The 26,178-nt window shown below is 43.0% G+C and overlaps 1 protein-coding gene and 1 pseudogene across 1 annotated transcript; both read right to left on the bottom strand.

Annotated features, from left to right (window-relative positions):
- Positions 1-6,609: 6,609 nt before the first annotated feature.
- Positions 6,610-9,925, bottom strand: LOC121536288 (NAD(P)H dehydrogenase [quinone] 1). Its single transcript, XM_041843552.1, has 6 exons — positions 9,819-9,925; positions 9,535-9,699; positions 9,275-9,405; positions 9,007-9,120; positions 7,266-7,367; positions 6,610-7,080 (listed from the first exon to the last, which is right to left on the bottom strand). Exons 1-6 carry the CDS (start codon positions 9,820-9,822, stop codon positions 6,781-6,783), a joined length of 816 nt encoding a protein of 271 aa, XP_041699486.1. The 5' UTR covers positions 9,823-9,925; the 3' UTR covers positions 6,610-6,780.
- A 2,601-nt stretch (positions 9,926-12,526) lies between these two features.
- LOC121536124 lies at positions 12,527-23,755 on the bottom strand (annotated as a pseudogene).
- Positions 23,756-26,178: the final 2,423 nt, after the last annotated feature.

A 26,178-nucleotide genomic window follows, 5' to 3' on the forward strand; every position in this document is an offset into this window, starting at 1 on the left:
CTGGAGTGGCCTACCCAGTCTCCTGATCTCAACCCCATAGAAAATCTTTGGAGGGAGTTGAAAGTCTGTGTTGCCCAGCGACAGCCCCAAAACATCACTGCTCTAGAGGAGATCTGCATGGAGGAATGGGCCAAAATACCAGCAACAGTGTGTGAAAACCTTGTGAAGACTTACAGAAAACGTTTGACCTGTGTCATTGCCAACAAAGGGTATATAACAAAGTATTGAGAAAGTTTTGTTATTGACCAAATACTTACTTTCCACCATAATTTGCAAATAAATTCATAAAAAATCCTACAATGTGATTTTCTGGATTTTTTTTTCTCATTTTGTCTGTCATAGTTGACATGTACCTATGATGAAAATTACAGGCCTCTCTCATCTTTTTAAGTAGGAGAACTTGCACAATTGGTGGCTGACTAAATACTTTTTTTCCCCACTGTACATACCTTTGTAATCGGTTAAACAGAACGACACGTAGAATTTAAAGCCCTTCTCCAATTTGCTTTTCGGCACTGACATTGTGGCCCTGGCATTTCTATAGACACCATTTACTGTTAAGTGTTAGTGCAGCGTAGAGAGGCTCGCCAGTCGCCATTTCATGTAATTGCTGTGCATTCACTCACTGCTGCATGTATTTAATCTCATCCAGGTAAATTGGTCCACAAGTGTATTTTGATTTTGTTTTCTCTTTATGCTGTATTTTTTAGAAGCATCCTGCTGCAGACTGTGCGCGCTGAGGGAGCCTAGTCTGTGAATGTCTCAGATGGTATTTTTGTGTCTCAGTTGGTATTTGCTAATGGAGCGCCCTAACGCCCTGGACCAAAGCTATAATCTGCCACTAGCTCTGGTCTAGGGCATAGCTAGTAGCTTGGTCTGCACTAATTAGCTCTGGTCCAGGGCGTAGCTAGTAGCTAGCTAGCTCTGGTCCACACTAGCACTGGTCATAGGTTCTGAGGTCACTGACGCCAGGAGAGGTATGAAGACTGATGAAACTTGAATCGACTAAATTCATGTTATTGTGTGAATTAAATTGTCATGTTTGGATTGTTTAAATATTTCATGAATTGTTATATGTTCCATTGTACTGTGAGTGCTATGGATTTATTGTTACAGAGAAACTGTTATTCTGTTCGTCAGACGGCGGATAGCTCAAAGAGGAGCAGCACAGGGGTGCGCCCGTATAATTTAGATAAGAGTTGTGATGATCAGATCCAATAATGGTTGTGTTGTTTTCATGCCTTTTGTTTTAATGTTTTGGGCCATCCAAGTGATGTTAATTAGACGATAGGAGATACTGGGAGTTGGAGCTATTAGAGTAATAAAAGCTGGGTACAAACGTTGATCATGGAGTCATTGGTAAATCGTTCTCCTGATGTACGTTTGTATGTCATAGTAGTGGATTTTCTATGCTGTTAAGATTTAAAATATTTTGAATTATTTTTATCGTGAAGATTTCTGGTATTTGCCTATTTTATTCTTATTGCATAACTGTAATAAATCGGATTACTTTTAAATGGATACGAACTGGATTTCTCACATTTCTGGGTAATATTCCTTGAATTATTATTTGGTGAAATGTCTAATGGTAAATGTAATTTACAATTTACATTGCATATATGTTTGGTGTCTAACTGTGCAGCTCTGAGCTGAGGTTAACTAAATCATTTAATGCTAGGACACTGATTGCAAGATATTAGCTCATTGTCCCTTGGCCTCTTAACAATTGCATAACGGTAAACCTAGACAAGTGCATTTTATAGTATTCCGAGTGGTGACTTAAGGTTTGCTACCTTGGCTAGATCCATCGGATACGATTATGGGCCTATAGCATTCACATGATAATGGAGTCAGATGGTATATGATATTAGGGTCGTAAACCCATAAACTAATTCTGTGCTACACTAGCTTTGGTCCAGGGTGTAGCTAGTAGCTAGCTAGCTCTGGTCCGCACTAACTAACTCTGGTCGAGGCTGGAGCTAGTTGTAGCAAGTATCTAGCTAGCTCTGGTCCGCACTAGCTCTGGTCCAGGGCTAGCTAGCAGCTAGATACTAGCTAGTCATGTAATCTCACCACCGTGCTGTTGGTGGCAGTAACGCATCATCTTCTCTGGGACCATTCAACATCCTGTCTCAGCTCGTATGTCTCATGGCATCTGTTCCCTGAGAAGGTACAGTATCTGCTGAAGCCAGACCCTATTGGTATTTTTGGCTACTTGCCATTGTTTTATGCATTTATATTAGCCAGTGGTCTTTTGCAATGACACATTTTACATTTACGTCATTTAGCAGACGCTCTTATCCAGAGCGACTTACAAATAGGTGCATTCACCTTATAGCCAGTGGGATAACCACTTTACAATGTTTTTTTATTTTTCTTATTTTTTGTTTAAAAAAAATATTCTTTTTATTTATTTATTATTATATATTAATATTTTTTTTTTGGGGGGGTAGAAGGATTACTTTATCCTATCCCAGGTATTCCTTAAAGAGGTGGGGTTTCAAATGTCTCCGAAAGGTGGTGAGTGACTCCGCTGTCCTAGCGTCGTGAGGGAGCTTGTTCCACCATTGGGGTGCCAGAGCAGCGAACAGTTTTGGCTGGGCTGAGCGGGAACTATGCTTCCGCAGAGGTAGGGGAGCCAGCAGGCCAGAGGTGGATGAACGCAGTGCCCTCGTTTGGGTGTAGGGACTGATCAGAGCCTGAAGGTACAGAGGTGCCGTTCCCCTCACAGCTCCGTAGGCAAGCACCATGGTCTTGTAGCAGATGCGAGCTTCAACTGGAAGCCAGTGGAGTGTGCGGAGGAGCGGGGTGACGTGAGAGAACTTGGGAAGGTTGAACACCAGACGGGCTGCGGCATTCTGGATGAGTTGTAGGGGTTTAATGGCACAGGCAGGGAGCCCAGCCAACAGCGAGTTGCAGTAATCCAGACGGGAGATGACAAGTGCCTGGATTAGGACCTGTGCCGCTTCCTGTGTAAGGCAGGGTCGTACTCTCCGAATGTTGTAGAGCATGAACCTACAGGATCGGGTCACCGCCTTGATGTTAGCGGAGAACGACAGGGTGTTGTCCAGGGTCACGCCAAGGCTCTTCACACTGTGGGAGGAGGACACAACGGAGTTGTCAACCGTGATGGCGAGATCATGGAACGGGCAGTCCTTCCCCGGGAGGAAGAGCAGCTCCGTCTTGCCGAGGTTCAGCTTGAGGTGGTGATCCGTCATCCATACTGATATGTCTGCCAGACATGCAGAGATGCGATTCGCCACCTGGTTATCAGAAGGGGGAAAGGAGAAAATTAGTTGTGTGTCCTCAGCGTAGCAATGATAGGAGAGGCCATGTGAGGATATGACAGAGCCAAGTGACTTGGTGTATAGCGAGAATAGGAGAGGGCCTAGAACTGAGCCCTGGGGGACACCAGTGGTGAGAGCACGTGGTGCGGAGACAGCTTCTCGCCACGCCACTTGGTAGGAGCGACCGGTCAGGTAGGACGCAATCCAAGAGTGAGCCGCGCCGGAGATGCCCAGCTCGGAGAGGGTGGAGAGGAGGATCTGATGGTTCACAGTATCAAAGGCAGCAGACAGGTCTAGAAGGACAAGAGCAGAGGAGAGAGAGTTAGCTTTAGCAGTGCGGAGAGCCTCTGTGACACAGAGAAGAGCAGTCTCAGTTGAATGACCAGTCTTGAAACCTGACTGGTTTGGATCAAGAAGGTCATTCTGAGAGAGATAGCAAGAGAGTTGGCTAAAGACGGCACGCTCAATAGTTTTGGAGAGAAAAGAAAGAAGGGATACTGGTCTGTAGTTGTTGACATCAGAGGGATCGAGTGTTGGTTTTTTGAGAAGGGGTGCAACTCTCGCTCTCTTGAAGACGGAAGGGACATAGCCAGCGGTCAAGGATGAGTTGATCAGCGAGGTGAGGTAAGGGAGAAGGTCACCGGAGATGGTCTGGAGAAGAGATGAGGGGATAGGGTCAAGCGGGCAGGTTGTTGGGCGGCCTGCCATCACAAGTCGCAAGATTTTATCTGGAGAGAGAGGGGAGAAAGAAATCAAAGCATAGGGTAGGGCAGTGTGAGCAGGACCAGCAGTGTCATTTGACTTAACAAACGAGGATCGGATGTCGTCAATCTTTTCAAAATGGTTGACGAAGTCATCCACAGAGAGGGAGGAGGGGGGGCGGGGATTCAGCAGGGAGGAGAATGTGGCAAAGAGCTTCCTAGGGTTAGAGGCGGATGCTTGGAATTTAGAGTGGTAGAAAGTGGCCTTAGCAGCAGAAACAGATGAAGAAAATGTAGAGAGGAGGGAGTGAAAAGATGCCAGGTCTGCAAGGAGTCTAGTTTTCTTCCATTTCCGCTCAGCTGCCCGGAGCTCTGTTCTGTGAGCTCGCAATGAGTCATCAAGCCACGGAGCTGGAGGGGAGGACCGAGCCGGCCGGGAGGATAGGGGACATAGAGAGTCAAAGGATGCAGAAAGGGAGGAGAGGAGGGTTGAGGAGGCAGAATCTGGAGATTGGAGGGAGAAGGATTGAGCAGAGGGAAGAGATGATAGGATGGAAGAGGAGAGAGTAGCGGGAGAGAGAGAGCGAAGGTTGCGACGGCGCATTACCATCTGTGTAGGGGCAGAGTGAGTAGTGTTGGAGGAGAGGGAGAGAGAAAAGGATACAAAGTAGTGGTTGGAGACTTGGAGGGGAGTTGCAGTGAGATTAGTAGAAGAACAGCATCTAGTAAAGATGAGGTCAAGAGTATTGCCTGCCTTGTGAGTAGGGGGGGACGGTGAGAGGGTGAGGTCAAAAGAGGAGAGGAGTGGAAAGAAGGAGGCAGAGAGAAATGAGTCAAATGTAGACGTAGGGAGGTTGAAATCCCCCAGAACTGTGAGGGGTGAGCCATCCTCAGAAAAGGAACTTATCAAGGCGTCAAGCTCATTGATGAACTCTCCAAGGGAACCTGGAGGGCGATAGATGACAAGGATATTAAGCTTAAATGGGCTAGTGACTGTGACAGCATGGAATTCAAATGAGGAGATAGACAGATGGGTCAGGGGAAAAATTGAGAATGTCCACTTGGGAGAGATGAGGATTCCTGTGCCACCACCCCGCTGACCAGATGCTCTCGGGGTATGCGAGAACACATGGTCAGACACTAATTCTAAACTATTTTGTTCAGACTATTTAATAGGAAAATATTACAGTTGATTACTTTTGAATAATAGCAAAAGTGCAGCATAGAGCGGTTAGCCATTTCATGTTACTGCTTCACACTGCATTTATTCACTGCAGTTAATCTCATCTAGTAATAAAAGGCCAGAACCGGCATCAGTGTGTCCCGCGTCCAGTCAGTCTACATGCACCACAACACAAGCAGAACAGAAGCCAGAACACAGTAGCATGGTCCCAGACTGGCTACACTAACAATACATTAAGTTCCATTAATCAACATAGTAGCTTAATTTACCTGTAATTGTGTTAATCTGTCTGTGGAGAAATTGCATGAAATTAAGTTGGATATACATAAAAATAAAGTAACGATATGGTACACACAAACTATGGTGAAATAGTCATTTACATGGGAACAGATCAATGCTTTAGAATAGTGTCAAGGCCCAGTAGGTACACTGAAACTATTGTAAAACTATAACTTAAGTACAGCGCTGAAATAACTGGCTAATGACAGGAAAGTAATAGGAAACAGGTAAACAGAACGGCAACTAGCTACAAGCAAAGACCCAAAAAGTACGTTTCTCAAGTCTTTCTACGAAAGTTCCACATACATTCTTAATAAGTATGGACGGTGCTGCTGAGAAGCGGTAAATTGACCTCAAATACTTACATAACTTCTGCTTCTTAACCTCTATTGATCGTTCTTCAGTAACAAATAATTGTTTCTACATAACTTTACTTGGAGAGGAGCCAAGTAAGGCCCCCTGGCCAAACCCTCCCCTAACCCGGACGACGCTGGGCCAATTGTGCGTCACCCGGTTGTGACACAGCCTGGGATCGAACCCGGGTCTGTAGTGACGTCTCAGGCGCTGCAGTGCCAGACAGTATTGCCTTCTATTGGATATTTTCAACCAGTGCTGTTAACCTCTAATTCACACCCATCGTTTAGGCTCCAAACGCTGTGCCAGAAAGGTGTTCTGCCGAAATGATTGTTCCCACTGACTCCGAACAGGCCTCGCACCAAGCAGCCACCAGGTGGCTGGGGTATATTTAGGGTCACCGAACAGTTGATGGCTGCAACAATCCTTAACTGGAATCAGAAGCAGCGTATTCATACCGCAATAAGTGTTAGACATGTACACAAAGCATGGGGCAACCTTGCCCATGAGAAGCCTACATGGATCAATTTCCTCCCCATGTATGGAGGCTGAGGGCTTTGAGTGGCAGTGTATGGGCCCCTCTTCCCAGCGATCCAAACAAAAGCCTATTTTCTGGGAGGGAGTTGAGGCCTCAAGCCATCCCATACAGATCATAGCATGTCTGTGTGGGGATGGTAGACGTGAACTATAGAAGGCCAGATGGCATTTAGTCAGAACTGAATGTAATGACGCTGCTTTTGTAAAGTAGTGAGCCTCAATACAGTAGATACCATACAAGAGTAGTGAACTACACCAAATACCAGAATTTGTGTATAAGTGCAGACACATTTTTATTAGTCAATTGACAAAGTAAGCAACCTTAAGCATTTAATACCACACTTGCTATTAAAGTGAACACCATTCAGTTTAAGGAAGCCAATATTTGTCATTTAGAGCATAAGCAGCATGTGTAGGGATGACAGTCCTCCAGAATCCTTCACACCCCAGCTTTGACCTGGCTGTTGGGTGGGAGGGGCTTGCCCAGGTGGGTTCCGACAGTCAGGCCGAACTCACTGGCTGCTTGCTTCTCCTGGATATCCTCTTTGAGCTGGAAGCCCAGTCCTCCATCGAAGCTGTCCGAGGGGGTGAAGGTGAGTGGAGTTTCTCCCATTAGACCTTGCAGCCGCGTGCACCATGCCTCTAGCATGCTACGGCGAGCCTCGGAGGGGATGTGGGGTGGAGCCCAGAAGATCTGAGGAGCCAGAACCTGGAAACCACAGTAGTGCAGGATGCCATTCTAGAAGAGGGAATTAACTGGTTTAAGCATGCTCAAGTAGATACATATGAATTGATTTGGCCAAGTGAATTATTGAAATGAGTGCTTGCCAGCCTGGAAGTCAAACATTTGTGTGTGTTATCCAGTGGGGATACCAGAGCAAAGCAAAAGCTCATTGCTGGTAGTGCCAGCCAAGCCTAACATACCTGCAGTGGCCACAGGGTGACATTCATGTCTCCATTGATACCATTGGCACTGAACATAGACTCCTGGGATCCAGTGGTGAAGGACAGCATGGCTTTCTTGTCCTGGGGGAAAACCATCCAGGTGAGGAGAAATGTAAAATGGACCACAGGAACATTCCAACCATGTATTTTTTTTAAGGCACGTTGCAGTCAATTAATTTCTGTGCTGATGACAGGAAAAGTGTTCAGTGATATTTCCTGATTGTTTTTTCAACCAGCAACTATTACACAGGACCTTTAGTCAGGTTTGGGATGGGTGGCGTGTCAGCGACGTCACACCAGGCCATAAACTATACAAATATATAAATGCAACATGTAAAGTGTTGGTCCCATGAGCTGAAAAAAAAAAGATTCCAGAAATGTAACATATGCACAAAAAGCGTCTCTATAGGTTGTGCACAAATTGGTTTACATCCCTGTTAGTGAGCATTTATCCTCTGCCAAGATAATCCATCCACCTGACAGGTGGGATATCAGAAGCTGATTAAACCGCATGATCATTACATGGGTGCTGAGGACAATAAAAAGGCCACTAAAATGTTGTCACATCACAGGTGTCAAGTTGAGCGTGCAATTGGCATGCTGACTAGGAATTTAAATGTTAATTTCTCTACCATAAACCCTCAATATTGTTTTAGAGAATTTGGCACAATGTCCAACTGGCCTCACAACCACGCCAACCCAGGACCTCCACATCTGGCTTCACCTGCGGGATCGTTTGAGGGAAGCTCATCTGTGCGCTTGTCCTCACCAGGGTCTTGACCCGACTGCAGTTTGGTGGCATAACAGACTTCAGTGGGCAAATGCTCACCGTCATGCTGAAGATGTGGGCTTTACATCTGTACCGGGCGAGTGGTTTACTGATGTCAACAGAGTGCCCCATGGTTGAGTTGTTATGGACAAGTATAAGCTACAGACAACTGCATTTGAAGTCTAAGGCAATTTGAATGCACAGAGATTGACGAGATCCGGAGGCCCGTTGTCATGCCGTTCAGCAGTCATCACCTCATGTTTCAGCATGATCATGCATGGCCCCATGGCGCAAGGATGTGTACACAATTCCTGGAAGTTCAAGATGTCCCAGTTCTACCATGGCCGGCATACTCAGACATGTCACCCATTGAGCATGTTTGGGATGCTCTGGAGCGATAGTGTTTCAGTTAACTTCACAGCTATTGAAGAGTGGGACATTCCACAGGCCACAATCAGCCTGATCAACTCTAAGCGAAGGAGCTGTGTCACGCTGCATGAGGCTGACTGGTTCTGAGCCACACACACAAATGTAGACACCCCTTCAAATTAATGCATTTGGCTATTTCAGTCACAGCTGACATATTTATAAAATCAAACACAGCCATGCAATCTCCATAGACAAATATTGACAGAATGGCCTTACTGAAGTGCTCTGACTTTGAACATGGCACAGTCATAGGATGCCACCTTTCCAACAAGTCAGTTTTGACAGATTTTTGCCCTGCTAGAGCTGCCCTTGTCAACTGTAAGTGCTGTTATTGTGAAATGGAAACGTTGAGGAGCAAAAGCTCAGCCGCAAGTTCTAAGCCACACAAACTCAGAACGGGACCGCAGAGTGCGTAACAATTGTCCTCAGTTACACGCACTACCAAGTTGATGTTCGACGAGCAGGTGTCCACATACAGCTGCATTGGGCCTTTAACAGTGACTATGGGATTGCGTCCCTTACCTTGAAGAGTCCCTGGCTGTACCTCTTTTCTGAGGTGTAGGCAAATCCCAGTGTGAGCACCCGGTCCAGCCAGCCCTTCATGATGGCAGGAACAGTGAACCAGTACATGGGGAACTGAGAAATATGGGAGACACTAGTCAACAACCAGTACCTGGAATGGGTGCATTTCAGCCACCATCCAAAAAGTAAAGAGCTGAAGGGTCTACATTTAATTTATAGGCTCAAATTTAGGCTAAGTTCCCTCAGACACTACCCCAGGAGAGCACACCTGGAAAATGACAACCTCCGCATCAGAGAGTTTGCGGTGTTCCTCAGTGATGTCAGCAGAGAGTCGGCCCTCCTGCCACGCCAGCATGGTCTCCTCTCCATATCGGAAGTGTTCAGCATCCTTCACCTCCCCTGATAAAGCATAACAGACTGAGACTAAGCAAGTTGAGGTAGAAAATAAAAGCCACTTACCCACAAAAAGTTTAGCGTTTAATTGGCACACACTTCAGTAATTAAGCAACTCATAGTTCAGACTGTTACCAGTGATGTCATCAGCAGTAGCAGAGGCTTTAAACTTCATGGCGTAGAGGTCAGACACCTCCACCTTACAGCCCTGAGCAGTCAGAGCTGTCACAGCTGCATCTTTAGCTGCAGCGTTAAATGACCCAGTACTCTGGTGGGCATACACGATCAGAACTTTCTCGGCTGCAACACAAGAGCACAGATCAGTCACACAAAGTATTACTCAATGAAATAAACTAGTTTCTCTAGCATAAAGACAAAGTGAAAATGGCACCCAATCTGGAACATACGAAATCACTCACCCATTTTCTAGAGTGCTGCTTGTGATGAGCTAAGGGTCAAGGTGACTTGGAGGGAAACTAGCTGAGACTGACTGAAGGCTGAGACTGCTGCTCTTGTAATGCTCTCTGGACCAAACACACCCTCTCACACAGCTGCCTGTCAATCAGCAATCAAGCTAATAATCTGTCAGTCATTCAATCAATCAGTCTGTCATCGCTCTCTCCCTCTCCCCGGGAGAAGCTCAATTGGTTTTGCTAGACTCCTCGCGTTCTCATGGAATCCTAAAATATATGTGTGAAGTGGCAAAAATAAATTGAGCTGATTGTCCCATACATTTTATAGATAAAAGACAAGGAGCGTATTGTTTAGAAATATGTCCATGCTTTTCTCCTCTGAGAAAACAACAGCTGATTCAAAGGGGGTGTGGCGGATTTCAAAATGCTTCCATGATAGGGAGCAGAGAAGATATACTTGTGCTTCCTCAGCGGGAGGAGGCTATAAAGGAGAGGAGGGCACTCCTCCGTTCCCCTACTAACGAATTTACACACTACTTGACCACTTATCGGTTTCCGGCTCATGGAGGAGAGACTTTTTCCCAATTCAGAATATCTCCCCCTCTCTCACATTCATACGTACACACACTATTATATACTCAACCTGCCAACTGTTTAGTCAATGTACTGTTGTGATGAACACAAGTTAAACTAATCACAGTTTTGGACAGTGTTCCTTATTGCCTGTGAAACATGCCAAGCATTGTTGAAGCTATTCTGGACAATATCTATATCCTGTGGCGCAGGCCAATGTGGGACCACTGACCTCGGCCAACCAGTCTATATCCCTGGGTTTGCGCGTGTATGTGCATGTGTACATGTGCAGGTGTGTGTGTGTGCATGTGTTTGTGCATCTGTGTGTGAGCCTACAGTACTTGCATGCTGGCATCAGAGTGTGTTTACGTGTGTTGTGTGTGTGTGTTCACTTTAGGTGCAGATAGGGTTGCAAAGGGAGGTTATATTTCTGGTAACATTCAAAGTTTAATTTGGTAACTTTCAAGGATTTTATGTAATTTATCACATGAGATCTAGTGGCCTTTTTGGTTACTCAGATTATCACAGTTGTCTGTAATTATCTCTGGCCCTCTGTGTGGCCTTATCACATGTAAAATATATATAAAACAATAAAATATTATTTTAAAATAGAAAATAGAATGACAAAGCTGTAAAACATCCTAAATATAACCCATCAATATAGTGAATACCATTGTTGTTTAATATGAGGGTTTCAGCCAGGGGCGGACTGGATGTCGAGAAGTGAGGGACTATTCCTGGTAGGCCGGTCTGATCAGACCGGCGTGGGCCGCGCTCCTCAACTGGCTCTCTCTCGCTCTCCCAGTCGCTCTCTTTTGTTCTCTCTCTCTTACACACAAACACACACACGACGGCCACTCTCTTGCATGGACTTACTTTCTTAGCTACAGTATACATATCTCCCTGGCATATTACATCATTTATGCAGCAGCATACAATACATTTTTGGACTCAACTTGTTGTACTCACTTGAACAGGGAAGGTGGCGCAGTGATCCTTAGTGGGCAAAAGTCTGGCATTCTCTGGATTTATGGTGCTTTCAAGACAACTGAGAACTCCGAAAAAAAACAAGGTTATGATGTCAGTGATCTTCAGGTCGGAGTTCTAGAAAGAGGCCCGAGTACCCGACTTGGAATTCCGAGTTGGATGACCATTCAAAACGTATTTTCCCAGTCAAAGCTAGTTCCCAGTTGTCTTGAACTCACTGAAGTCTGCGATTTCCCAGTTCCGAGTTTTCAGTTGTTTTGAGCGCGGCAGGAGTCATGCTGGATTGACAGCATGGCCAATGTTGAATGTTTATCCTTTTAAGCTTGGAAAAGAGACCCTTAAACCCAGACTTGGACCACACACCCTCTCCACTGAATAGCAGGCTAGTGATTGCTTTGCAATGCTTACAGTTAGCCACTGATTTCTTCCAAACCACTCATTGTTGAATTTGCGATTTCCAACTTGTTGTGTAATGTTTATGTCCAATGGCTGATGAGCACCGATACATTTTATCAAATAATTTATCTTCATTATTTCTCTTCATATGGCAATGATTGAAAAGGATTTGCCAGTAGATTGTCGACTTGATTCATGTTGATGACTGCTAGCTTGCAAACTAAGATTTTGAAAGTATGATGTTGACATGATCAGTCCAATCAAAGCTATAGTAGATATAACGTGATTTGACGTCATTTTATCTGTGGCCAGTGACCTTGAGCCTTCTTGGATGGGCACTTCTAATGTAACTCTATGGCAGCACCCAAGGGGCTTGAGTTTTCGAGCTCTACCCATAGATTTTGCGGTGACGTAGTGTTCCCAACACTGAGCCAATCACGGCGCAACTAGAGAACATTACCAACCTCTACGCTCCGTATTTTCAGCTGGCTGCTCCACCACCACAGAAAGCACTGAGCTAGGCTGAAACACCTGCATTTTGGAGCTGCCTTACTCAAGAAAGCAAAACAGTTTGTATCCAGCTTTATTAACTCAATGATTTGTTTTATACATTGTTTGCAAACTGATATGTGACACGTATTAATGCCTAAATAACATGCAAAACAGGCTTTTTTTTTTTTTTTGCTAAACAGGTGGGGCTCAAAACCCCACCTGCCCTGAATGACGGGTCACCACTGGGATGACCATCAGCCTCCTGCTCAGCCGCATACATCAGCCTCCACCAACTCCATGCAGTCTGGGGACACAACAGAGGAGTGGAAGTTTTTAACAGTTTATTACTGTTACATTTGCCTCTTAGAGGGCAGGGAACTGTCTAAAAGAACCAACCTTCTCCAGGTACAGTACCAGTCAAAAGTTTGGACACACCTACTTTTTATTTATTTTAATAATAATGACACACATGATTCCATATGTGTTATTTCATAGTTTTGATGTCTTCACTATTATTCTACAATGTAAAAATAAAGAAAAACCCTTGAATGAGTAGGTGTGTCCAAACTTTTGACTGGTACTGTAAGTCGTCTCTGCTGTGGTTGAAGAGTCTTAAGCCTCACTTCTGCTCCAGGACAGTGGGCAGAATGTTGCTCACAAAGTGACACGTTCTCCTCCATGCCTTGGTCTACACCAACCATCTAGTAGACAACTTAAGCATCGTAGACCCCATCTGAAAACACAGATAAAGAGGTTTCTGTCTAGAAAAGAGTGGATTCTAGAGATTTGATTTGAATTCTATTTGAACTGAAATTGAGTTATTTTATCATAAATTGGCCATGATTTATTACTTAAATTCTGTAATTTGAGCAAAATGAGCATTACTTTACTTTGAGCAGATAGGTCTACTGCAGACTAGGCCTACTGTACTGTTTAGACTGCCATCATGTGGTGTGATTAAGAACTACATGTAGTAACATGTTTATATGACTCCCAATACTATGCCGGTTATAGGCTGAATAAGGATTTCTGTACTATGAAATATCTAAGTAGAATAGCATCAGTAGACTTCAGTCTGTGGACTAGATGTTCTTACCCTCAGAATGACCATAATGTTTTAAACTCCACGGAAGAGGAGAGCCAGATCGATGGCAAACACCTCGACGGCCACAGCAGCTAGCAAAAGGAAGAGCAGAAGTGCCACATGTACATGTGTGTTTGTTTCCGCTAACCTTTTGGATTGAGAGTCACCACTGCAGATATCAATTTCTGGTCATTCATGGCCACACACTTACATTTTAGTCATTTAGCAGACGCTCTTATCCAGAGCGACTTACAGTTACTGAGTGCATACATTTTTCATACAGGCCCCCCGTGGGAATCGAACCCACAACCCTGGCGTTGCAAGCGCCATGCTCTACCAACTGAGCTACTGGAGGTCCTTGATAGTCACTGTGTCTATGGTCAGGATAGCTGTGAAGATACTCTGCCCTGAAGATATCTCCACCCTGCTACTAGAGCTGGGAATCGCCAAGGACCTCACAATACGATATTAGGTGCCGATAAGATATGTATTGCGATTCTCAGGATTCTTCCGATTCTATATGTATTGCGATTCGATACTGTGATTTTATTGCGATTCGATGTTCCAAACATATTGCTCACCATATGTCTGCTGCAGCGGGACAACAGAAAGCCATGAGAAAATGAGTTTTGATCAGTCATGGAAATTAAACATCTGAAAATAAATTGTCTCCCTATTTAAAAAGAAGATGGGGAACAAGCTATGAAGGAAAAATACTGGAGTTTTGGTGCAGGTACACCAAACTAGTGCAAAGATATTGTCAAAACAATACAATATATCAGGGGAGCAACTTTGATTTTAGATGTCTCCCGAGTGGCGCAGTGGTTTAAGGCAAGTTCACACCCACTCCGCTGTGCCACTAGAGATCCTGGTTCGTAACCTGGCAGGGGGTCCTCCCTCAGAGGAGCATCTAAAGTTCATTTCCTGCATTTCTACTAGGGCTGTTCCCAACTAAAACAAATCTTGGTCCACCAAGAGTAGTCTTTTAACTAGCTACATAATTAATAGCTACAATTGATTGGTCAAATTTTAAAAGTGTATTTCTCCATATATAGACACACACCCTATGTGTTTTAATAATAGCAACTATGTGTACTGAACTTGTCTGATGATTTAAGCATGCTGTTTTATTAAATAATGAAGACACAAATGACTCAAAAGGGAGCCCGAGATCAAGATAGCCTAACTACGTTTTTACCAATGTTTGCAAATTTATTACAAATAAAAAACATAAATACCTTATTTACATAAGTATTCAGACCCTTTGCTATGAGACTCGAAATTGAGCTCAGGTGCATCCTGTTTCCATTGATCATCCTTGAGATGTTTCTACAACTTGATTGGAGTCCACCTGTGGTAAATTCTATTGATTGGACATGATTTGGAAAGGCACACACCTGTCTATATAAGGTCCCACAGTTGACAGTGCATGTCAGAGCAAAAACCAAGCCATGAGGTCGAATGAATTGTCCGTAGAGCTCCGAGACAGGATTGTGTCGAGGCACAGATCTGGGGAAGGGTACCAAAACAATTCTGCAGCATTGAAGGTCCCTAAGAACACAGTGGCCTCCATCATTCTTAAATGGAAGAAGTTTGGAACCACCAAGACTCTTCCTAGAGCTGGCCGCCCGGCCAGTTGGAGCTCATTTTTCCCAAGTTCATAGTTGTCTTGAACTCACTGAAGTCTGCGATTTCCCAGTTCCGACTAAACAGTTGTTTTGAGCGAGGCAGAAATCATGCTGGATTGACAGCATGGCCAATGTTGAATGTTTATAATTTTAAGCTTGAAAAACAGACCCTTAAACCCAGAATTGGGACCACACACCCACTCCACTGAATAGCAGGCTAGTGATTGCTTTGCAATGCTTGCAGTTAGCCACTGATTCCTTCCAAACCACTCATTGTTGAATTTGCAATTTCCAACTTGTTGTGTAATGTTTATGTCCAATGTCCGATGAGCACATATGTTTATTCTATAATTTCTCTTCATTATTTATCTTCATATGACAAGGATTAAAAAGGATTTGCCAGTAGATTGTTGGCTTGATTCATGATGATGACTGCTAGCTAAGATTTTGAAAGTATGATGTTGACATGATCAGTCCATTCAAAGATATAACATGATTTAACGTCATTTTATCTGTGGCTAATGACCTTGAGCCATCTTGGATGTAACTCTATGGCCAATAACCTTGAGCCTTCTTCTGATGTAACTCTATGGCAGCACCAAAGGGGCTTGAATTTTCGAGCTCAACCCTTAGATTTGGCAGTGACGTAGTGTCCCCATGAGTGACAGAACACTGAGCCAATCACGGTGCAACTAGAGAACATTACCAACCCCTACGCTCCGTATTTTCCGCTGGCTGCCCCACCACCACCACAGAAAGCACTGAGCTAGGCTGAAACACCTGCATTTTGGAGCTGCCTTACTCAATAAAGCAAAAAAGAGACCATGTTTTATTAACCCAATGATTATGATTATTATTATTTTTACATTGTGACACGTATTAATGCCAAAAATAAAATGCAAACCCGCTTTTTTTTTTAGCTAAAAATGTGGGGCTCAAAACAGGTGGGGCTCTGTTCCATACACCATCGCACAACAGGTTGAAGTCAAGATGGGTTTCTTTGCCATGATGCCATCAATGGGTTCCTAAATATGAACAGAGCAATAGACGGCACCCACATCGCCATAAAATAACCATCCAAAACCGAAAAGGCTTCCACTCTTAATGTGCAGATTATAGGTTATGTGATGCGTAAAAGACACTGCTGAATGTAGTGGCAAGGTGGAACGCACAACTCGTTCATTCGGCAGAACAGCAATGTTGGCCTATACACCTACAGGAGGGAGCTGTTGAGGATGGATGGCTTATTGGTGAGTGTTGCCTATTCATTTGAAGTATATTTGCCATTGCTAAAGCAACTTGAATTGTACTAATGGTCCTCTCTTTGTAGCTATGTTTTTATTTTTACTGGTCAAGCAACAACGAGCGAGCCAAATAAAACCTTTTGATTGTACTCCATTTTTGACACTAGCACCTCTATTTCAGTCTCTGCAAAGTTTTTTTCTTAGCTTTTTTTGGTTGCACCGTTGTATTACATGGTACAGCGTTGTATATTCCTCTCAGGCTTTAAAGGGACGATTTTGACCATATATGGTTAATTAGGAGGGTTTTGAAATGCAAATAGCCAAGGTCGTGCACGAGCACTGAGGCAATTGGTATTTATCAATGGTTATCTCATACCAGTGTGCATACTGTATGACGCTCGTAGGGTTGTTTGATAAATCACCCTTTTTCTATGCATATGAACATTCTAAATTCCGTTAGTAAGTAGTATTTTAGAATAGTTTCTACGCAGTATTGTGACCATGGGAGATTTCTATATTTACTCACCTCTCCTTTTGGGCATAAGGTTGCACAGTTTCCTATAGGCCAGCACCAGGTCCACTTTAAAGAGACAGCACGTTGCTACTCCAAGAACAGCCATAGAAAAGACCAGGCAGAGACACACACATGTGTAGAAACCACTGTGAATGGCCAGAAGGAAAGGAAGTGAGGTATGTTATCACATTCTGTGCTGACAGACAGTAGCTGCTAGTCTAAGTTACTGTAACAATAACAGCACCTTACATCAAATCTCTCACTAATGACATGGCCATCGTCCTGTTCAAACAGACTCTTATGGGTGATTTGAAGTCCTTCATGTTACTCAGGAGTGTGTTTGGGATCCTACCTGGTTGGAGCCAGAGCAGCCCTATGTCCGCTGAACACACCAGCTCTATCATTGAGCCTGCCGTCAAACAGAAAACACTCTGAGTCAGCAGCTGTGACATGGCCCAGAAAGACTCAATTACCCAGCAGTCTTCACACCAGATTTCTATTACACACTAATATTCAAGGGAGGAGAGATAGCATTATCTACAAAAAAGCATGACGTCATCATTGCTCACCTGGTTCAACCACAACGGTTTCCTTTCTGGGGTAGGTCACTTGGGGTTACAACAGGACTTTTTCTGCCAATACACAGACCACACAGGTAAGGCCTACAAAACTTAAAAAGTTACAAATCACCTAATTATCACCAAATATGTAAAAAATATATACACATTATACAATTTCACACTTTGTTGCAGCCACAAAAAGTGTGGTGAGAAGAAATATATGTTAATTGAATTTAAATGGAGGTACAACTTTACCTTTGTTAAATTTGAGCTGAGTGCTGTGGGCGGTGGTGTGGTTTCTCCCCTGCAGAGAGAACTCTACCAGGCAGGCGTACATTCCAGCATGGCTCTCAGTAGCATTGATCATCCGGAGCCTCTTCAGACCATCTTCTTCAATGATCTTCTCTCCATACTGGTCGACAGGGCTACAGTCCTGCACATCCCATCAGAGATGCTGTGGGTCAAAGTTAGCTCACGCAATCCTATCTACTTATCCCACAATAGAAATGTCTTTAATGTTTTTTAAGTTACCAATTTTGAGCAATTGACACTCATGACAGGTAAGGCAGTTAGTTCAGCTAAACAACAGTTCAGTCATGACTGTATCTTGTCCATTGTCAGCTGCTATGAATCTGTTACCTCATTACTATGACATTGTAAGACCAGTGGCAGTCGGTGCCGTTTAAGATGAGGAGGATTTTTTAAAATGAGTATTGCCACATTTCTATAACAGCATATTGGATGACTGTCATTCATATTCCATTCACCCAGCTCAATGTAACATCGATAGGTTTAGGCTACTACATTATAATTTTCCCTATACCTATCATGAGGTTGCTACAACATAGCCCAAGAATGAAAGTTTACAATGTAGGTGCACAGGTCGAGAGAAGAATTTGAGTAATCAAAGTGACAGACAGTGACACATTCAATACCGCCTTGCACCTTCTTGTCTGCATCTAGCTGATCTAGGGTGTAATCATTAGTCCAACAGTTGCAAATGACAGTTTCTATTGGACAAATTCAGGTATGTTTATCCCCATTTCGTTCCGTTTGCTTCCGTTTAAGTTTTTTTCTTTTTTTCAGAATCGGCGGAATGAATACACCCCTGATCACACGCAAACACAGTTCACTTTCATAGTAGCCACATACAAACAGCATGAACCTTTTGCTTGTTGTATAATTCCTTCTCGCATCTACGCGCTCTCCTCCTCTCACCTTTTTCCTTCGCTTATGGACTTCAGTGCACAACACATCAGCTGTCTGTGACCAGGCGAAAAAACCTTTCCAATCCAAACCATCATACAGTATCATAACCGCTAACCTCTACACACAGCGCATATCATTGTCAACATATTAGCTAACGTCATAGTCAACATAGCTACTAGAACTAACACGTTAGTAAACCTGCTACAATCATGCAGTACAGTGTACAGCAAGCAGTTTAGCAGTTACACTGGCAAGCCCCGGTGGCAATAAATGTATATAACCAAAAGCTTACCTTGACTTGGAAGAGTTCCAGTGTTGGATAGCCATAGCCAGCTCGCTAACATAGCATCCCTCTTTGTTTGAGCCGGGTGTTTGAGTAGGCTAAACTAGCTTGCTGCATTTGCCAGCTAAGTAAGTGAAAGTGAAAAAAAATACAACTAAATATAGCTAGCTCTCTTTCTCTCTCTTGATTCTCCTTCATTTTTTAAGAAATGAATTTGTTCAAAACTGTTCAACTATTGTCTTTCTCTCTCTTTGAGTCAACTACTCACCACATTTTATGCACTGCAGTGCTAGCTAGCTATATCTTTTGCTTTCAGTACTAGATTCATTCTCTGATCCTTTGATTGGGTGGACAACATGTCAGTTCATGCTGGGTTGAGCCTCCTAGGTTTTGTATTGAAGGAAATGTACCCAGAGAAGGACGGAAACTAGCTGTCCTCCGGCTACACCATGGTGCTACCTTACAGAGTGCTGTTGAGGCTCCTGTAGACATTCATTGCAAAACAGTGTGTTTTAATCAATTATTTGCTGACGTGACTATATTTAGATTATTGTCTAATCACTGAAAATGATGGTCCTCCCCTGAGGAGCTTCCACTGCGTTAAGACAGGGATCTTCAAGCATATTATTATGGTATGTGTGTCTAGTGGGGTGTCTGCCCTAACCTTGAACCATCGGATGTGTGCTGTGGGGTCCAGACGAAGGACATCTTGCTGTCTGCAGAACACCACTTCACTAGTCCCCTGGGATACAGCCCTGTTCTCAGCTGGGACAGGGCCCAGAGACAGCACAAACTCCATCTCCCATGATCCAGTTGGGTACCTGTGTTGTAATACACATGAACATTACATTTACGTCATTTAGCAGACGCTCTTATCCAGAGCGACTTACAGTTAGTGAGTGCATACATTATTTTTTGTATTTTTTTTCATACTGGCCCCACGTGGGAATCAAACCCACAACCCTGGTGTTGCAAACGCCATGCTCTACGAACTGAGCTACATCCCTGCCGGCCATTCCCTCCCCTACCCTGGGCCAATTGTGCGCCGCCCCATGGGTCTCCCGGTCGCGGCCGGCTACAACAGAGCCTGGATTCGAACCAGGATATCTAGTGGCACAGCTAGCACTGTGATGCAGTGCCTTAGACCACTGCGCCACTCCATATGACCAGAGCACTCCATTTACTATTGTAACAGTGAAGTTGAGAATTATTAATGTGAGACGTGAATAGATTTAGGATTTGGAAACCAATCACCCTACTTCAATCTCTGCTTGTGATAGTGGAATTACCTCAAACATTCTTGAAGTCACATTAGGAAGTAAAATAACATATGCTTTAACAAAGGCATTTGCTCAACTATATCCAGTAACATACAGAGGTTTCTTACCTACTCTCACAGATGTAGTGTCCACTATGGGAGGTGTGTAGAAATCATAGAACCTCCCCTCTGACCTCCACCCCAGAAGTCACGTTCAGGGTCTGGTTCCCCCCTCTGCTCCAGGTCACAGTGGTACGGTCCTCAGTGTCATCACCACACTTCAGTTGGAAGAAGTGACCTGCACTGATGTGGTGGGTTTCTATTGCCCCCTGGTGTTCTGGATCACACAGCGAAAAGGTTCTGATTACAGGTTTATGTCAACTCAATATGACTTCATCAATCTAATTTAGAAGAAGCAGCACTTAAAATGAATGACTCGCTGAGAAAACTGAAACCCAATGGCCTGTCAAACAAAGTCAGCTGCATCCACAAACAATCAGCTGTGAACCACCAGTGGGTCCTGACCAGGTCGTGACCTTTTCAAGACACCCCAAGCAGGAAATGAAACTGCTGCTAAGAGTGCTGCAATATCTGTCTGCATGCAGGAGAGAAAGGCAAATCAATGCTTTTGTCACCCCACATCACCTTTATCTGTGTTCTCCTATCATGTAACCTGTAAGCTGTCCTCTATCTGTCACACCTTGATCTGTTTCACCTGTCTTTGTGCTGGTCTCCACCCCCCTCCAGGTGTCGCCCATCTTCCCCAATATCCCCAGTGTATTTATACCTGTGTTCTCCGTTTGTCTGTTGCCAGTTCGTCTTGTCTCCTCAAGCCTACCAGCGTTTTATCCGTACTCCTGTTTTGCTCTAGCCCCTGTTTTCCAGTTTTGACCATTCTGCCTGTCCTGATCCTGAGACTGCCTGCCGTTCTGTACCTTGTGACACTGTTCTGGCCTCCACAATCCCCTGACCTCAACCCAATTGAGATGGTTTGGGATGAGTCAGACCACAGAGTGAAGGAAAAGCAGCCAACAAGTGCTCAGCATATGTGGGAACTCCTTCAAGACTGTTGGAAAAGCATTCCAGGTGAAGCTGGTTGAGAGAATGCCAAGAGTGTGCAAAGCTGTCATCAAGGCAAAGGGTGGCTATTTGAAGAATCTCAAATATAAAATATATTTTGATTGTTTAACACTTTTTTTTTTTACTACATGATTCCATATGTGTTATTTCATAGTTGTAAAAAATCACAATGTAAAAAATAGTAAAAATAAAGAAAAACCCTTGAATGAGTAGGTGTGTCCAAACTTTTGACTGGTAGTGTATATATATATATATACATATATATATATATATATATATATATTACACTGAGTGTACAAAACATTAGGAACACCTTCCTAATATTGAGTTGCACCCCCTTTTGCCCTCAGAACAGCCTCAATTTGTTGGGGCATGGACTCTACAAGGTGTCGAAAATGTTCCACAGGGATGCTGGCCCATGTTGACATCAATGCTTCCCACAGTTGTGTGAATTTGGCTGGATGTCCTTTGGGTGGTGGTCCATTTTTGATACACGGGAAACAGTTGAGCGTGAAAAACCCAGCAGCATTGCAGTTCATGACACACGCAAACCGGTGCGCCTGGCACCTACTACCATACCTCGTTCAAAGGCACTTAAATATTTTGTCTTGTCCATTCACCCTCTGAATGGCACACATACACAATCCATGTCTCAATTGTCTCAAGGCTTTAAAATAATTATTTCAACCTGTCTCCTCCCCTTCATTTACACTGATTGAAGTGTATTTAACAGGTGACATTAATAAGGGACCATAGCTTTCATCTGGATTCACCTGGTCAGTCTATGATATGGAAAGAGCAGGTGTTCCTAATGTTTTGTACACTCAGTGTATATATCGAGAGTGAGAAAGCGAGAGAGAGAGTATGATAAGAGCATGATGCCATCTGTCTCCCATGACAGCAACAGTGAAGGCAAACATACCAGTCAAGCATTAGGCTACATTACATAGTCAAACATAATGCACCATTTCACACACCTAAATTAAAGCCACACCTTTGAAATGTTAATAAAGCCTTGAGAAATTAAAATATGTTATATAGGCCAACAGGTTACTTATAAAAGCTTTATAGCTGCTTAATAAGTGAACATAAGGAACACTGCATATAAGCTAGCTGGATAGCTGGCTAACACTGCATATAATAGCCTACCCTATTTTGGATATAATAAAGATCATAGCAACAGTTGATATAGGAGAAGCCATTAACCACATGTGTTGTTTAACACAGCTGGTTTGCTCAAGTAAATGCATTTCTACTCTATCCAACCTGCCCATTCAAATTGAATAACAATTCAATAATAGAATAGAACCGGATTCAAAAATTAGAATCTTTCAATTTAAATTATTATATAAAATTCTTGCTACCAATAGAATGTTATTTATATGGGGGATACAATCTTCCCAGCTCTGCAGATTTTGCTGCGAAGAGACAGAATCATTAGATCATTTGTTTTGGTACTGTCCATTTGTAGCTTGTTTTTGGACACAGGTCCAGGAATGGCTAAAGGATTGCAATATTTACCTGGAGCTAACCTTGGAGATAGCATTACTGGGTGATCTGAAAAGTCATAGTCAATCGATCAATAATATAATAATACTTTTAGCAAAAATGTTTATTTTTAATTCACAATCTGTAGAAGCAACGAGAATAGAAAGGTTCAGAACTTTTGTAAAACATCACAGTACGGTTGAAATATATATGGCAAATAGAAATCCTATATGGATGGTGTTAAGAGATAGATGGGAGGTATTGAATAGAGTTGAAGGATGGGACTAATAACAAATAACAACAAATAATAACAAAGATAGCTAATAATGTAAGCATACTGTGTCCATAATAAGTATATAGGTTGTATGTTGGGAGCTTTTGGGAAAGAGCACAGTTAGAAAGATATGGCATATAGAAGCAAACCGGATGGACATCATGAAAATGATCGGAGAGGTTGAGAGTAGAAGAAGTTCAGGAGCAAAAAAAAAAAAAAAAGAATATATATGTATATAGAATAGAATTATTGTAAAATTAACTGTGTCCATAAGGTGTAGATAGTAAGTATAGACCGGAAGTAGAGGCCTGGGCATTGTTGTTCACTAATTTACTCCAAGTAGGGAAAGGATGGCGGGGTTGAAAAGTAATAAAGGGGAGTATATATATAAAAAACATGGGGGATCGGAAGTGATGCAGACAATTACATTGATAGAAGATGCAATATTAAGCTGATCCATCCCCCCAAAGAAATAAAAAAATAAAAACAAAAAACAATTCAATAATATATAAGTAATATATAAATAATAATATATAAAATAATATATAAACTATAAAATAGGGCGCAGGTAGCTTAGTGGTTAAGAGCGTTGTGCCAGTAACCGAAAGGTCGCTGGTTCTAATCCCCGAGCCGACTAGTTGAAAAATCTGTCGATGTGCCCTTGAGCAACGCACTTAACCCTAATTGCTCCTGTAAGTCGCTCTGGATAAGAATGACTAAAAAAATAACACAAAGTGACACAACGTCTCATGTCATTCTCCCTCGTTTGAAGAGTGCGCTTTGCTAGCTGCTCTTTCATCCTGACTTACCTTGGCTGTGGGAGATGTGGAGCAACAGAGTCGTGAGAAAACAGAGATAGAACTCCCCCGACATGATGTTCAGAGTCTGAGACAGAAAATTAGACCTAGCATCGCCTTTAAAATGTATCTCTTCCATTTCTGTGAAATAGACTATGAGCGGTCTTTGGCCACAACACATCTCAAAAACAAGGCTCTTGAGAAATGTCCTGTCTTTTAATAAACCAACTCCTCAAGGACTTGTATTATAGGGGAATGAAACCCAGATTACAGAACCGAATAACAAAGTGCATAACAAAACACACAAATGAAAACCCAAGGGATATCCAGCCCCAGTCAGCAGTGAATCCACTTCAGTTGCGGGAAATCCTTTTGTAGGCCTACTGGCATTTTGCCAGAAAATTGCTATAATTAGGCTATAGTCTAAATACAATTGTTCCCTCAAGGCGCTACTCTTAGCTTCTCCACTTTTAGGAGTGAACGAGTCTTTACAACTAACCAGTTTCTTTGTTGAAATGTAGACACCATAAATTATGTTCAAACTTCTAAATTCATTAGTAATTGTTTTGTTGTAAATGTGTTAGTCAAACTTACCTTAGCAATGTAGTTGGATGCTCTCTGCTTTGTTTCTTGTCAGTGGAATGAACACCTCCTCATTTGGCATGTAGCCTATCTATAGGCTCTGGCTTGGCTGAGTTCCCCGACCCGATGCCGTGACCTGGTCTCAGAGCATCTTGTAGTATTCTGTATGTAAATCGAATATACACCATTTAGAATTATATGTTACATTTCCTATGGTACAGTTGAAGTCGGAAGTTTACATACACCTTAGCCAAATACATTTAAACTCAGTTTTTCACAATTCCTGACATTTAATCCTAGTAAAAATTCCCTGTCTTAGGTCAGTTAGGATCACCACTTTATTTTAAGAATGTGAAATGTCAGAATAATAGTAGAGAGAATGATTTATTTCAGCTTTTATTTCTTTCATCACATTCCCAGTGGGTCAGAAGTTTACATAATCTCAATTAGTATTTGGTAGCATAGCCTTTAAATTGTTTAACTTGGGTCAAATGTTTCGGGTAGCCTTCCACAAGCTTCCCACAATAAGTTGGGTGAATTTTGGCCCATTCCTCCTGACAGAGCTGGTGTAACTGAGTCAGGTTTGTAGGCCTCCTTGCTCGCACACACTTTTTCAGTTCTGCCCACAAATTTTCTATAGGATTGAGGTCAGGGCTTTTTGATGGCCACTCCAATACCTTGACTTTATTGTCCTTAAGCCATTTTGCCACAACTTTGGAAGTATGATTGGGGTCATTGTCCATTTGGAAGACCCATTTACGACCAAGCTTTAACTTCCTGACTGATGTCTTGAGATGTTGCTTCAATATATCCACATCATTTTCCTTCCTCATGATGCCATCTATTTTGTGAAGTGCACCAGTCCCTCCTACAGCAAAGCACCCCCACAGCATGATGCTGCCATCCCCGTGCTTCATGGTTGGGATTGTGTTCTTCGGCTTGCAAGCGGCCCCCTTTTTCCTCCAAACATAACGATGGTCATTATGGCCAAACAGTTCAATTTTTGTTTCATCAGACCAGAGGACATTTCTCCAAAAAGTACGATCTTTGTCCCCATGTGCAGTTGCAAACCGTAGTCTGGCTTTTTTATGGCGGTTTTGGAGCAGTGGCTTCTTCCTTGCTGAACGGCCTTTCAGGTTATGTCGATATAGGACTTGTTTTACTGTGGATATAGATACTTTTGTACCTGTTTCCTCCAGCATCTTCACAAGGTCCTTTGCTGTTGTTCTGGGATTGATTTGCACTTTTCGCACCAAAGTACATTCATCTCTAGGAGACAGAACACGTCTCCTTCCTGAGCGGTATGACGGCTGCGTGGTCCCATGGTGTTTATACTTGCGTACTATTGTTTGTACAGATGAACGTGGTACCTTCAGGCGTTTGGAAATTACTCCCAAGGATGAACCAGACTTGTGGAGGTCTACAATTGTATTTCTGAGGTCTTGGCTGATTTATTTTGATTTTCCCATGATGTCAAGCAAAGAGGCACTGAGTTTGAAGGTAGGCCTTGAAATACATCCACAGGTACACCTCCAATTGACTCAAATGATGTAAATTAGCCTATCATAAGCTTCTAAAGCCATGACACCATTTTCTGGAATGTTCCAAGCTGTTTAAAGGTGCTGTCAACTTAGTGTATGTAAACTTCTGACCCAATGGAATTGTGATACAGTGAATTATAAGTGAAATAATCTGTCTGTAAACAATTGTTGGAAAAATGACTTGTGTCATGCACAAAGTAGATGTCCTAACCGACTTGCCAAAACTATAGTTTGTTAACAAGACATTTGTGGAGTGGTTGAAAAACGAGTTTTAATGACTCCAACCTATGTGTATGTAAACTTCCGACTTCAACTGTATGTATTAATTTGTGGATGTCCATCACCCATTTCGTATGACATGTTACGAATTGCAGAA

This window comes from Coregonus clupeaformis, chromosome 23 (assembly GCF_020615455.1).
Source record: "Coregonus clupeaformis isolate EN_2021a chromosome 23, ASM2061545v1, whole genome shotgun sequence".
In the NCBI taxonomy this organism is placed as follows: Eukaryota; Metazoa; Chordata; class Actinopteri; order Salmoniformes; family Salmonidae; genus Coregonus; species Coregonus clupeaformis.